General features: G+C 39.2%; 1 protein-coding gene and 1 pseudogene across 1 annotated transcript; one reads left to right on the top strand and one right to left on the bottom strand.

The window, feature by feature from the left end:
* The first annotated feature begins 3,229 nt into the window (after window positions 1-3,229).
* LOC143876785 (protein BASIC PENTACYSTEINE2 pseudogene) lies at window positions 3,230-5,205 on the top strand (annotated as a pseudogene).
* A 7,489-nt stretch (window positions 5,206-12,694) lies between these two features.
* Window positions 12,695-15,008, bottom strand: LOC143877843 (phosphoribulokinase, chloroplastic-like). Its single transcript, XM_077380108.1, has 6 exons — window positions 14,478-15,008; window positions 14,261-14,385; window positions 14,072-14,156; window positions 13,856-13,940; window positions 13,348-13,592; window positions 12,695-13,139 (listed from the first exon to the last, which is right to left on the bottom strand). Exons 1-6 carry the CDS (start codon window positions 14,865-14,867, stop codon window positions 12,873-12,875), a joined length of 1,197 nt encoding a protein of 398 aa, XP_077236223.1. The 5' UTR covers window positions 14,868-15,008; the 3' UTR covers window positions 12,695-12,872.
* Between the last annotated feature and the right edge of the window lie 218 nt (window positions 15,009-15,226).

Raw genomic sequence — 15,226 nt, 5'->3', positions numbered from 1 at the left:
CAACGGACTTGAATCATCCAATGAGGATGGGACGATGAACAATATGCTAGACTGGTGATGAACAGCAATATTGGTGTACCTAGTCAACATACACAGAGCGGTGGGTCCATCAGTACAATTATTGATTTTTTAATGAAAGCAATCATAGTTCAAAAACTTTTTTATTTAAAAATTCTCAGAATTGTCAACAAAAGTTTGGTACATTATTTAGGGGATCCCTTGTAAGTAAATTGGAAAATGCTATGCAAATCAAAGATTAATACATGTGAAGCAGAGAGAGAGAGAGAGAGATTGTCTTACTATCTAGAAGAGGAACCCAAATTTCTCCACTCTTTTTCGAATTAGAACGGACCATATTCGGCAAGGCAGCTAAAATTTTAAAGATAGCCCAACAAAAAAATATAAGAAGATCCATGTTTCTAAGGATAACCATGTCAAAGGGAGTGTGTCTTTTTCACTTAGGGCTACCCCATTTATAATAAATCCTCATGTCAAGTAATTATTTTATAATATTTGGGAATGAGGTTAGCTACTTTCAATTTTCAATGAGAATTAAAACATGTGTTTCCTTATTACTGACATCAGCCTCCACAGCCATTTGAACATGTAATTTTGATGGGAATAACGAATGGTTTGGATCATCCTGTGGTCGTACAATAACATTAAGGCCCGTCCACAACATAGGATGATCCAACCGTCCATGGTTTGGATAATTCTATGGAGTTGGTCGTACACTAACATTAAGGCCCAATCGTAAGCCCCACCGATATTTTTCAAATTGAAGCGTACCATCCACAACATAGGATGATCCAAGCCGTCCATGGTTTGGATCATCCTATGGTGTGGTTCGTACCAATTTAGGCCCCACCCATATTTTTGAAAATGAAGTGTACCGTCCAGACCATAGGATGATCCGAGCCGTCCATTTGATGGGCCACATAGGTTGTGCCCCAAAAATCATTTCCGTAGGATGATCACAACCCTACAATCTATAGAGGTTGCATAAGATGTAGTTTCTATTTAGATCGGAGGGCTAGGATTAACCTATGGAAATAATATTTTGGGACGCAACCTATTTACGTTTATGGCCCATCAAATGGACGGTTTGGATTATCCTATGGTGTGGTATGGGCGGGGCCTACGTTGTTCAAAGATGGGCCCACCATTCCACCAACGGATTCTGTTGGGCCTACCAACTGTTCCTGTTGTGTGTGTGTGGGGGGAGAGAGAGAGAGAGGTCAAATGGTGGGAAAACGTTAGCCAGTCGGGGGGGGGGGGGGGGGGATATCAGCGCCCTTGGAATATCTAATCCCATTCGCTCTCCAAGCTTTCGTCTCTCCATGTCAGCGTTAACTCAGCAAAGTGCTTTCACCGTTTCCAAAATATCAACTTGACTTATCTATCTGTTTGTATGTCGATCATTATAGGCATCTTGAACATTATCTTCCCCAATTTTATTTATTTGTTATATGATTTTTTGTTTTTGTTTGTGTGTAATGCAGATTTACTATTGTGTTTTGTGATTTTGCTAGTAAGAAAAGGAGGAAGAAGAAAGGTTATATATGCTCATCATATCCATTAAAATCCTAAAGTATGGGGTTCTCTTGTATAATAAAAGTTCCAAGTTTTCAAAGTTTTTTTTGTTTTTCCTCTTCATTTTATTTCTAAGCTGCAAGAACACATTCTTGAATTTTTCTTTTTCCTATTTGTAATCACACCCTATTTTAGCTTGAGAACGAGGGGTTTCTTTTTCAACCCATTGTTTCAATTGCATAGGGAAGGCAAGAAGCTGCTTTTATAATATGCATGGAGATGGACCACATTGAAGGGTCTTTTGTAGCATTTCACTCCATCCTCCACTTCTCATTGAAGGTCTTACCTGTAAAAATTTTGACCATTGATTGTTGAGATCGACTAGCTGGAGATGATCTCATCGTGATGAATGGAAGCAACCATAATCTAACATGCACGTGCCATGTGTGCTCGGTAGTTAGGGTCGTTGATGTGATGGGTCATCACAAGAGAACTAATGCTAAGTTAAGATCTCATTGGTAAGATTGAGGCATGCAAAAATGGACAACTTGAAAGCATGTATGGGATCAAGGGCAATAGGTCGAACTTGTGACGGCCAACAATGTTTAATGACCCGATCATTTACTTGTGGCAGTGGGACCAGGGCCATATACGGCTTTCCAGTGGCCCACAACTTCAATGAATGGTCCAAATCTCAAAATAAATGTGCCACATGCATGGTGTACCTTGTGGGTCCTCTCTAATAAGGACATGATCTATCCCTTCGAGGCAAAATATACTGTCATTTATTTGAATAGGATGGATAAGTAGTAGACTTGTTTTGCCTTTTTGTCCGTATAAATCTAAACTATATATGAATATTTGAAAGAATATAATAGAACTCCTCCATCAAAGAAAAACAGAATCTCCAAATATTCTGAAGGCGAGGAAGAGCCAGAGAGCAAGGAAGTTTAGACAGACTGTAGAAATCATGTGTATTCTCTCTTCTTTTTGCTTGTTCCGAGTTTTGATATTAAGGGTATCATGACCTTGTTTGTTCTGCCCCTTCCTTAGACATTGTTCTATGGATCGGGGGTGGTCTTGTTTCTTTTATCGTATCATCTTTCTTTAATTAATATACTGGTAGGGTCCGCATAACCCCATCTTACTAATATAAAAAAAATACATATTTAAAAGAAGGGATTTGCTAGTGTCCATCACAGAAGGCATTCGTAAATGAAGACAAAATCTGTTGAAAAGTGAGCCTCTGTGGCTGCTCTCACATGCAACATACCATCTACGAACGCCTTATGTGATGGACGCTAGCAAATCCCTTAAAAGAATATCCGAGATAGATCTTCACAAAAAGGCATTTCGCAGATGGTCTGTTGATGTGAGACCAGCCACCTCGTGAATGAAGACAAAATCTGCTGAAAAGTGAGCCTGTGTGGCTGCTCTCACATGCAACAGACCATCGGCGATATTTCTTTTCCGATGGACGCTATCAAATCCCAAAATTAGAAATTTATGTATAATATAATTAGGGAGATGATATTTTCACCCCTCTGAAGTACGTATTCGCCCCCTTTTACGTGATTTGACGTCAAAAAGCGTTAAAGTTGCCCACTGTTCACGCTATCAGCGGGCGAATGCGTACTACAGAGGGGTGAAAGTATCATCTGCCTATAATGATCTACGGATGTATTTGCGTCTTTTTACCCCTCTTTTCTGTTCTGTTCTCTCTCCATCCAAGCGGAAAAGAACCCTAAAAACCTCATCTGCGAGTAAGTCGTCTCTCAAATCCTCTTTTCTTACTTTTCTTTCTGTCCTTTGCATTTCCTATTCCTGGATACCTTTTTCACTTTTGTTTTATTTTAGGCTCTTCGATTCTAATTTCTTTTTCATTTTTACAATTGTTGATTCTCTTTCCATCCATCTGTTCCGAAATCTCACTCCAAAACCCTAAAAGCTGCAATCTTTTTGCTTCCACTTGGTTGTAGACGATTTGGGTATTTTTTTTGGGGGGCATTTGAGATGCGATTTTAAGCATTTTATATGTTACAGTTTTATTTTATTTGGGTCAATAGATCTTGTTCTTCTACAGCTAATGCCTTTTGGGTTTGTTTGATTTCCCCCTTCTTATACATACGTTCGGTTTCAAAGTGTTCCCTTTCCTGTTTTTTTTTTTTTTTTTTAGGGATTTGATCCCATTCTCTTTAACAGCTGTGCCTCTTGACCAACTCTCCCACACATAGAGATCGTGTTTAAGCTTCTTTTTTTTCCCATAATTTTATACTTCCTAGTATTTGTTATACATGGACGACGATGGTGGATTGGGTATTCGGAATTGGGGTTATTATGAGCCATCCTTGAAAGGAAACCTAGGGTTAAAACTCATGTCCAGCGTTGCAGAGCGAGATGTGAAGCCTTTGCTCTCTGGACGCGATCATCCTGTCATGGTCAGTGCCAATGGGGGATTTCTTCATCGTGGGGTATCTGCGGCTCCAATGGAGTATGCGCGGGATGGTTGGATGAATCACAGAGAGAAACTTCTCCATGTATTACCAAATAATCAGAATTTTATGGTTTTATCTGAAGATGCAAGAGCTCACCCCTTTCAGATTCTACCACAACCGGAATCGTCAAAGGACGAAAGGGTTATGCCAGTTTCAGAGTTGGATATTAGAAAAGATCACCCCTTTCAGATTCTACCACAACCCAAATCTTCAAAGGACGAAAGGATTATTATGCCTGTTGAAGAGTTGGATATTAGAAAAGATGTCCCTTTGAAGAAGCGATCAAATGGGCGAGATTTAGCTAATAAAGCGCCGAAAACAAAGAAGAGTAAGAGGAATTCTAAGGCATTGAAGGATGAATCAAAGTGTTCTGTTCCGCGAGCAAAGCCTGGGAAGAACACTGATGTTGTCATTAATGGAGTCGATATAGATATCACGGGTATTCCGATACCGGTTTGTTCGTGCACTGGAGCACCTCAGCAGTGTTATAAGTGGGGTTGTGGGGGTTGGCAGTCGGCGTGTTGTACCACTAGTATGTCTATGTATCCGTTGCCGATGAGCACAAAAAGACGCAGTGCAAGGATAGCTGGACGGAAGATGAGCCAGGGTGCCTTCAAGAAGGTCTTGGAGAAGCTTGCGGCCGAAGGTGATAACCTTTCGAATCCAATTGATTTGAAAACTCACTGGGCTAAACATGGTACCAATAAATTTGTTACAATCAGGTAGTTGTACACTTTCGATAACACTAGTAGGCCTTCTATTGCATGCCGTCAGTTTCTCCTGTATATACATGTTTAAGGCCTGTTACAGGGGCTTCTTGAATAGTTTGTAGTCAAATGAATTTTCTCAGTCATGTTAATGGGTTTTGAAATTCAGATATTCGGGTTCTTTTGGATATGATGATATTTTATTTTCAATTTGTGGTTTTAGTGGAAATGGGGCTGCCAATCTTAGCTGTCTAAGAGGGTGAAGTGGATAAAAGTTTATCTTTTTATTGTTTAATTTCTGGTAGGGTAATTTTATTTCATCTTTTTATTAGTTATTGAGAAAAGGCGTGTGGATGTGTTCCGTGTTTCTGTGGTAGCTATAATAAAATAGACTGTCCATTATAATACATTGGCAATTGCTTCATGGTGCACTATTTCATTGATTTAGTTCTTTGAATGGTTCTGGTTCATGTTACATAAAAGGATATTTTTAAGCTACATCTCTTCCAATAATATTGTTTTGATTTGCAACAATTATCATTTATTCTGTTTAAGGTGGTCTTCTCTGGACCGGTAGGGGTGAAAGATTTTAATGAAGTGGAAGCTATGACCTTAAATCAATGAATTAATTGTTTTCATTGTCGTCTGTGGACCCTTTGTTCGTAGTAGGAGCTCTTTGAATGCTATAAGACGGTTGTAATCTAGGGTAGAGTTCCCCTGGGACTAGCAGATATGATTGGATAGTTGTGGACCTCATTTCTAACCTTTAAATTTCTTTTTTGCCATGTTGGGATATATGCTACTTCGAATGCTGACCCTCTATCACGACGTGATATAGACAGGCCGGTTTTGGTTATTACCTGTTAGTCGACTTGGAGCCTTAAATATTCAATTTCTTTTATTCTCTTATTTATATTCTCATCGTACCTTCCCGTGACCTGCTCGGCGATGTCCTTGTGTTTGGATTTTGTCATTTTTTTATTAAAAGCTTTCTATTTATGTAGTATGAAAAATAAAATAAAAAATTCTAGTTTCTGAAGATTTTGGGATCACGTATGCTTAGAAGCATTCATCAGCCATTAATTCTTTGTAAAAAAATGTCTTTGTTGTTGTGTCTTGGGAGTTCTAATCCCCTTCAAACCGTTTCTTTGATCTGTGTAGTGATTCATGGTGCTGTAAAATAGCTTAAGGGGTAGCCAGTACGGTTTCATATGCTTTGTAAGCAATTTAGTTTTGTATCATATTTGGGTTCTTTTGGTGCCCAAACTCTCAAGTTTGCTAATTTAATTGTATCACCTTTGCGTTCTTTCATTGAGAACTCAAGTTTTTCAAATCCCTCATAGATGTTTATATAAAATGAATAAAATTCAAAATATGCCAATAATTTTTTGTTTTTCTTTATGGTCAATGGTTAGTATATGAGTTTTCATTCATATCTTTTAATATCTTGCCAGTAGAGAATGCAGAGAGGTGGCCGATCATATCTAGTCACTGTACATTTTCTTGTAGGATTTGGATTTAGTGCTGTGATGCTTTGGTGTGTCTTGGGGCCTTTTCCCAATCATTGACGGAATTATTTCGGAGTTAATGGAGGCCTTGCATTTCAGAGAGATTATTTTCTGTGGTTTGTGGTTCCTTGTGGGATTGTCTGGTCCTTGTGGAAAGAATGAAATCTGTGCATCTTCAAAAGAATTCACTGGTCTTTAAAGTGGATGCTATGGAGTATGGACAATCGAGTTTCTAGTTGCTAGTTGGTCTTCAAGTATATTAGAGGATTTCTGGGGGGTTTTAATGTACAATAGATCATTCTATAGATGCTCATATACCAATTGATGCTTTGACACCAATTGATGCTGCTAGGGGGGTTTTAATAGTGTTAGAGAATGGTGATTGTGTCTAAATATGGATCCAACTTTGGTGGTTGGATGTCTAAGGACAATTACAAAATAGGATTTGGTGTTAACTAGCTTGGGTTGGTGCTGAATTGCATTTCTTCAACCTGGTGTTTGGTTTTGGTTAATGGTTGCCTAAGTGCTTTTTTAAGGCTACCAAAGCTTTGTGCCATGTGATCCTCTATCTCTGCTCGTATTTACCATCATGGTAGATTCCCTTGGTAGAATGATGTTAACATCCAGTTCTAGAGGGCTTATTCAAGGCTTTAAGGTTGGCCAACCTGGGTTGGAAGTGACATATACCCAGTATGTTGATGACACTGATTTTTAGTAGTCCTGGCTTTTAGAAGTTAAAAAAAATCTGAAAGCGATTCTCAGATTCTATGAAGCTATCATTGGTTGATGGATAAAATTTGTTAAGTTGGTAGTTATGGGAGTTGATATAAAGGAAGTTGAGATTGTGGAGCTTGCTAAGATAATTGGTTGCAAAATTGATTCCATTTCAAACTCCTATCTGGGCCTCCCTTTATGAATCAGGAGGCTGCTGAGAGTCTATGGGATTAGGTGGTCGTGAGAATTGAGAAAAAGCTTTCCCCATGGAAAAGAAATTTGTTCTCTTTAGGGTGGGGGGGGGGTCACTTTGATTAAAGTGGTCTCGGCTAATAGGAAATGTCATTCGGTTAGATGGGAGGAGGCGTGGAAGCCAAAGCCGGAAGGAGGGCTTGGGATCAGAAATTTACAAATGATGAATATGGCTCTGCTAGGAAAATTCTTGCAGAGGTTTGGGGAGATCAAAGATAGCCTTTGGAGAAATATTGTGGTGACTAAGATTTTGTCTCGGATTAAGAAAGGCATTCATTAGGGCTGGAAAAGGTGACAGAATTAGGCTCTGACTAGACGAGTGATGCGATCATAGATCCCTGAATTTGGATTTCCCCATTCCGTTTAAATGGTTGTAGACAAAAGGATTAGTATGGTTGAGTCCTTCAGCACAGAGGCATAGAGTATGAGCTGGGGTAATATCAAATTCAGAGGAATTGTTTTGGTAGGGAGGTTGATATGGTAGTGAGGTTGCTAGATATTATCAGCTCGCTTTGTTTCCTTTAAATGTAGATCAATTTAGAACCTTTTTCTTGTTGCTGTGCTTTGCCTTGTCTCAAAGAAAAGGCACAAGAGTCTTTAAAGGTGTCACTAGAGATATTCAAAGCATCCAAAGGCAGATGTTCTTGAGGTTGATCCTTTGGACGATGACCCTTCCGAGTTTCCATGTGATAATAGTTTTCTCTTTCCACAGTTCTTGGGATGAAATTTGGGTGAGCGGATGTAGAAAGGAACATCCTAGGCATAAGTGGGTTCTCCCCTCCTGGATTTTGGAAGCTAAACTTTGATGGGTGATGCTTAGGTAATCTGGGTCCAGCAAGCATTGGGGGTATTCTTAGGAGTTTCGAGAGTGAGTTCAGGTGGGCCTATTCTGTTCCTATTGGAGAGAATTATTCGAAGGAGGAGGAGGAGGTATTTGCTGTCCTTATTGGTGTATGACTGGTGGAGATTTTTTTGACTAGTGGAGATTGATCATCTTATTATTGCGGGAGATTCCCTTAATGTGGTGAGATGGATTTGAGATGAGGCTTACTTTCCTTGGAGGTTTGCTGATGTTATAGAGGAAATTCTTTAAAAGATTGATGGGCATGATAATGAGATTCCTTGGAGGTTTGTCGGCTAGCCAGCAGGTGCGTGATGTGCAAAAATGCGGAGGAAAGCCCTGATCACTTGTTCCTTCACTGCTCATATGCATATTCAGTTATGGACGGGCATTCTAAGGTCTTTTGGTATGGCATGGGCGTTTCAAAAAAGGATCTCCAGTGTTATTCTTGATTGGAGTGATATGCCCGGCGGATGTCTGTGGCAATTGATTTGGATGGCAGTTCCATATGCTGTCGTATGGCATATCTGGCCCGAAAGAAACAACAAAATCTTTAATGGCAAAGAAAAGGTGCTTCAATGCAAGGCGGTCGATATCAGACCATCAGTGGTTGCTTGGTCGCACGCTAAGGGAGGCACAAACTAAATTTCAATGGAAGTGCACTTGGAAATCCGGGACGGGCTGGATATGGTGGTGTTATTCGTGATCACAACGGCACCATCATCATGGCGTATTCCGAGCCGGCTGGTATTTGTGGTGCTAATGAAGCAGGGGTGACGACATTACTTGTTGGACTAAGATGGTACGATGTCCATAATCTTGGGCCACTGATAGTGGAAGGTGAGCCCGTTAATACAATCACATGGGCGGCAAATCGGAGCTGTGGACCATGGTGGCTTGCTACCAAGATTGATGAGATTCGGGACTTGGTCCACCCTATACACTAAATTAACTCATATGAGGTGATCTGCCAACACCGTAGCAGACGGTTTGGCTAAGGCCAGGTGGAGTGTGATTCCACTGTATTTGGAGGGACTGATCTTTTGGGGAATCACACACGAGTCAGATGTAATTTTCACTCGTTTTATTGTCAGTCCCTTATAGCGGGGACGTCTTGTCCCCTGTACTGTTTTTGATCTTCCAATAAAATTTATGTTACCTTCTTAAAAAGAAAAGAAAAGAGAAGAAAAGATTTGTCACATTTGGGGATCGTTTAGTTCGGAAGCTGATCTACTAGACACATTCTGGAGTTGGGAGAGCCGAGCTTACAACTTTTGTTCATCTTCCTTGGCGAGAACTTTAGTTTGGTTTTGCTTGTTTATCTGTTCCTTTCTTTGTTTCTTGGTAGTAGTAGCAGCAGCAGCTGTACTTTACTCGCAACCTCGCCCTTACCTTTTTTTTATGATCACCCTTCTCAAAGGATTTCTGCTCCTCGTCTATCCTCAAACGTTTGCCTGAAATGTTAAAAGTACTTTATTCATAGGTTTGGGTATTACTGAATTGCAATGTTAAAAAGTTCGATAGAAATTGGGTTTAACGGTGATGGAGATTGCCCTTGTGTATCTTTCCATTGAATACATGAACTTATGAACTTGTCCATATGTCTAATTGGAATATCATCATCCTCTTAATTAACCCTTGCAAGTAGCCAGAAAGTGTGAAGATCCAAGGATCAGATCTTTCTGATTCTTTGGGTCAATTATTAATTTTAACTTGTTTTTCCAATTCTGAGGATTCCTTTGTTTGACATCACAACCCTTAATTTGAAGTTCACTTATTTCATTTCTTGAAACCCTATTTATCCCTACCCTATTTAGCCCTTCTGACACTCTTCCAGTAGTCCGACCTTCCATAGACAAACCTGTGTTCAACACGTTGCAGTGGGATTATAATATGCGTGTTCAAAGGAATGAAACTCTCTTTCTATTTCGGCAATAACTCTGGATTTTTGTTTGTATAGTATTCTTTTGTAGGGGATAATCCTTGGATTACCTTGTAACGTCCTATTTGGGCGAATTGATATTATGCTTTGGGAACACCTTGTCCCCTGTAATCGACCTTTGATTGAATAAAATTGTTACCTTTTCACCGGAAAAAAAAAAAAACCCTCTTTTCTAGCTCGGTGGCCATGAATGACTGAGATTTCAAAGCTCTGGTGCCAATTTGATGAAGCAAATGAAACAGAGCAAACATTTTAAAGTTGACAGTTAAAACTTTAAGAAACCCTTTGGTGGACAGTGAAATAAAGAACATTCTGAGTAATATCCTCCTTTTTACTGCGCATAGACCATAAAAAATACTGAGATCCAATTGAAAAAACTCCTAATCAATCCACATTTTGACTAATAGCCTCCCCTCTCATCGGCATAGAACATCATATATCTAAGATCCTATTGAAAAGGCTCCTAATTACAAAATCCTACCCAATAACAAACACTTGATAGAATTTCAAAAATCATATTCACCTTGCCCCCACTATGCACCCACCCACACCCAAAAGGACAACAACAGCCATCATACTTCTGAATTCTATTCAATTGGATCTTCTAATAACTTGTGGCCCCACAAGATTTGCATCACATTTTATGAATTCTTATTTTTACTAGCCTTTTGGATTTTTCAGCTGATGGAATGATTCCCAGATGCTTTGATTGGACTCAAGTAGCACTATTGGAGAATTGGTCTTACCCATACTTGAGTGAATTAGTGAAACCCCAAAACCGAAATTTTGATCTTTGATTTGTATCCCGTCATCTGCTTGTTGATAATTGCGTTTCCAAAGAGTCCACTTTCAGAGTCAAATTTTTCATTGGGGTCTTCCGTTTGTCTTGAATAAGACAACCAACTATGCACAAAGTTAAACCATAGAACAGTAATGGCAATGGATCAGAGAAAACCAATTTTAGAAACCCTCTCTTATAGTTCCGTTATTAAAGCAAAAAATATCATTATCATGTCGTTTCCATGTACATGACATTGCCCCTCCTAGTGGATATCTTGACAAATCTAAAGTGAATCAGCCTGAAGATCTACAGTATCTCAATAGGGCCTTCTGTCATTGATGCTAGTTTGTTGCACAAAAATCTCAATATCATGGGGATATTTGAACTAATACATTGAGCATTCTCCTCCTGTGAATGCACAAGCTTTTGAATACTAGGAGGATAATTTTATCCAAAGTATGTCTCTAAGCACACCATCCCTTAGGACCATTCTCTTCCTGTGATTGCTTTCTCTATTTTCTAATTAGTTGCCATTTGGAAATCCCATGTCTTAAGAACGGCTATACAATATTGTAAACTCAGATATAATTGATAAAAAAAAAATTGATCCCTCATGATTAGCTCTCTTCTCTTATTGGACTTGGAATCTCCATGCATTGTCTCACCTTTATAACCATCCATTAATTTAGGGTGCTTAGTGAATCTTTGATTGTACTAGCTCATAAGGTTTAATCTACTCAGGACCATTCTTATGTTTTCTGTGGTCAAAGACAAGATCTTATTTGCTCTCACAGTTTCTATCCAAATCGTATCTTTATCAATGTAAATCTCTCTAACAATGTGATTAGGTGCTGAAATCTTGTATAAATATACAACTAGAGGAGAAAGCAACTTGAACACTCAAAATGCAGCATTCTACAAAAGGGTTATTCAAGGCTAACAAGATGAGTGGGTTTCCCCAAGAAGAATTTTCATTCAATGCGACTTTTCCTTGAAAGGGATAATGAGTGGGTTACCACTGATGGAAGAGAGGTGTTTCAGCAAGAAGGGAAATCAGCTGTTATTAGGACTCAAAAGAGATTTGGATTAAAAATTGATATTGGAAAATCTTTTGGAATGTGCATTGCTTTCAGACAAAAGAAGAAGAGGAAGAATCATCATTTAGTAAAACATGAACGCATTGCCACATGTACAATTACCAGGTCCATGAACATTGTTGGCCATCACAAGTCCAACCTATTGCCCTTTGTCTCATTATCATCGGATGATCTTAAGCTTGATGACAAATATATCCTTTAAGGTGTCTTTAAGCCATTGATCTTCATTTGATATCAGACCTAGACTAAAATGTCCCATTGTGATGGCCCATCAAATCAACGGTCTTGATCACCATGCACCACATGTATACTAAATCGTGCTTGTTTTTGTTCCTCTAGACGAGATCAGCACGCCATTGATTTCAAATTGATATAGGCTTCCACCTTTGACAATGTTCCAAAGATCTGACCGTCCATGAATTGCTAGGATTGATATAGGCTTCCTCTAGACGAGAAAGCAAAAACTCAATGACAGATAAATCCTCACAAACTGAATGGCTAGGATTGTCCCATGAATTGTCCTTTATGAATGGTCCTTTTATCATGCGGCCCATCCATCCTAATGCCCGAAAGATGATTGGTTTGGATCACTACACCAGGGGTCACTATAACTTGTTTTTTCTCTTAACAAAGGTGAGAGAGAAATTGCCACGAATTTTAGGTTGCAACAGATAAATTTTGGCCTGTGACATTGGTTTCTTGTAAGGAGGGAGACTATCAGCACATACGTCCAAATCCTAACTGAATCTGTTTGGTTTTTGTTTGCCTTGCGAAACCATTATCATAGCCTAAAGAAAGACAGCAACAGAAAGAAAGATGCACCCTTTTTATGAAAGATATGTTAACCTTCCTTTATTTATTTCCCATTTATCTATTATATATCACACAAGTTAGCCCCACATGCTTGAATTTGCATGACGAAGAAAAGGAAGAGGAACCAAAGTATGGAAGTGTGTGATTAACCCCGTTCATTGTCTTCATCTGTTGTCTTTGATATTTTATTTATGAATACAGTTGGGCTGTTTCTGGCTGGAGCTGCCCCACTGCCTCTTCTTCTTCTTGAATCTGCTCAAAAAGGTCGCGGATTTTCATTCCAATTATAGTCTGAAAGAAACCAGTGCCATTGTTACTTCCAGGAAAATCGGCGTGTCTCAGCATCTGCTGTGTGATCTCTCCATAAAACTTTGTTGATATGTTGCGCAAGTGACTCTCCACGTAAATCAGTTCGTCTAATTTATCAAATTGTCCATCCATTTCCAGAACAGACACCTGTATAAACAAAGAGAAAAAATGAGTAAAAAGAACCCATATTATAATTTCAAACAAGCAGCATCAAACGAAATGTACGTGATCTAAGCTTGGCAAGCTTAGGAGTGGGCCTAGAAAGGCCATGACTCGCTGAGTCGACTCGGACAATATGAGGTAGTAGCCGAGGTGAGTCGCATGTAAGAGAGAGGTAATCGAGTCAAGCAATCACCTCTGAGGAATAATAAGTTTCTGGGCCATAAAAGAAGGTGATGCCTGGATACGAACAAGTCAGCTTCCTTCCACATGGAATCCATGAAATTGTGGAACCTTCATCGAATAGATAAACCGGGTTGAAGTACTTCACCCCTTCTTTCATCACTATCCGAACCCTCAAAATTTTGCCTTCATTATCGTCCGGAATGAGCTGCGTAGGCAACACTTCAATCACGGCGTCTGCAAACTGTTTCTGTGGGTCTGCATACAAGGTACCGGTCTCATGAACATCAGCATTCTCATTGCATTTAAAAATGACTTGCCGAGTCAACCAGTTTCAACTCGTCCGAGTTAGTAGACCAAAGAAATATTATTAATGATGTCAACCTTTATATATATGAAGAGAAATTATATGAAACCAAGAGGGGAGTGTGATTATCAAAACATTGGAGTGGAGATATAATTTCCTTAAAATGCAGATAATATTCTGTCACGAGATAAAAATATGCATTTATTTAACTGACCTACGTATGCATCAAAATCGGGCTTCCTGGCTGCAATGCTGGCTTGAATGCTTTCTAGACTGTGGCCACGTTCGGCCATGTCTCTCTACCCAAATTGATTAAATCAAAGTTAAAAAATGCCAACAGAACAAAATCAAAATCAGTTTTTATATAAAATTTTAATTAAAAAGGGGGTGCATGTATAAAAATAAAGGGGTGAACATGAGAGAGAGAGACCTGAATCTTCCAGGCGTATTTAACGTCGTTGCTAATGTCCAGGTAGATGCTGAAATCTAGAAGCTCTCTAACACGAGGATCGTACCTGCAGAAAAGTTAAATACCTTATTACATGACAAGTGGTATTATACATGAACACGTACCCGATCGTTCATTACGAGATCTTTTGGAAACTTAGGATAGACTTACATTGGATGAAGGCCTTCAATAACTAGGATTTTTGGTGGTTGGATGAGTTCAGGAGAATCAAGGAGACCCGTTACATGATTGTAGATGGGTTTCTCCACTGCAATTCCTTCCTTCAGAGACTTCACCTGCATTAATTCCAAATCCCACATAAAATCTACATATTTGAACTCCCTCTATGTTTATCTAAAGTGGGTGTCAAATATTAAAACAAAAATACCTGCTGATAGATGAGATCAAAGTTATTAGCCCTAGGATCAAGTGCAGTAAGGCCTTGCTCTTTCCTACCATATCGATCTAACAAATGATAATCATCTAAACAGATGACAGTGGTGGTATCACTTATAAGTGTATTAGAATCAGGATTTCCACCCTTTGGTAGCTCTGCAACACCTCCAAATACACTGGTTAGTCTCCTCATGAAGGTGCTCTTTCCACAACCCGAATCTGCTGCCAAACCGATCACCACCGTTCGATCTAACGCCATGATGGGCGAAAATTTCCTTCCAGACCCCGAGTATATGGATGGAAATCTTATTCTCTGTTGGTACCGAAAGCTTTCTTGGTTAGGCAATAAGTTTCCTAGCGTACAAATCTTAGAGACTGCCATTTTTATTTTTATTTTTTCTCTTCTTTCTTTGCTTCTTTGAAAGAAGAGAAATCAGAAGAAAAGAAGCTCCCTTTGTTCTACTTACCTTACTTTATATGGAATGCTAAGAAATTGTGGTGGGAATTTTTTTTCTTTGAAAATCCGCCCACAGATGGAATTATCCAACGGCGACGATGATACAGATGTTTATATTGAATGTAACTGTCACCATTTAGCCTTCTGGAATTTGGATTTTTCTACCTTCTGTTACAAGACGAGTTGAAAGAACAATGACAGATGCGGCTTTGTAATGAACGTTCATTAACGGTTGAGATGAACGGGTGATTCCAATCTTCGAACTTGGGCAGATCTGTGGTGGG

The sequence above is a fragment of the Tasmannia lanceolata genome, unplaced genomic scaffold, assembly GCF_043159265.1.
Source record: "Tasmannia lanceolata isolate RefF3 unplaced genomic scaffold, GAP_Taslan_0.1 ptg000005l, whole genome shotgun sequence".
Taxonomy (NCBI): domain Eukaryota; kingdom Viridiplantae; phylum Streptophyta; class Magnoliopsida; order Canellales; family Winteraceae; genus Tasmannia; species Tasmannia lanceolata.
This window is presented reverse-complemented; position numbering and strand designations above follow the sequence as displayed.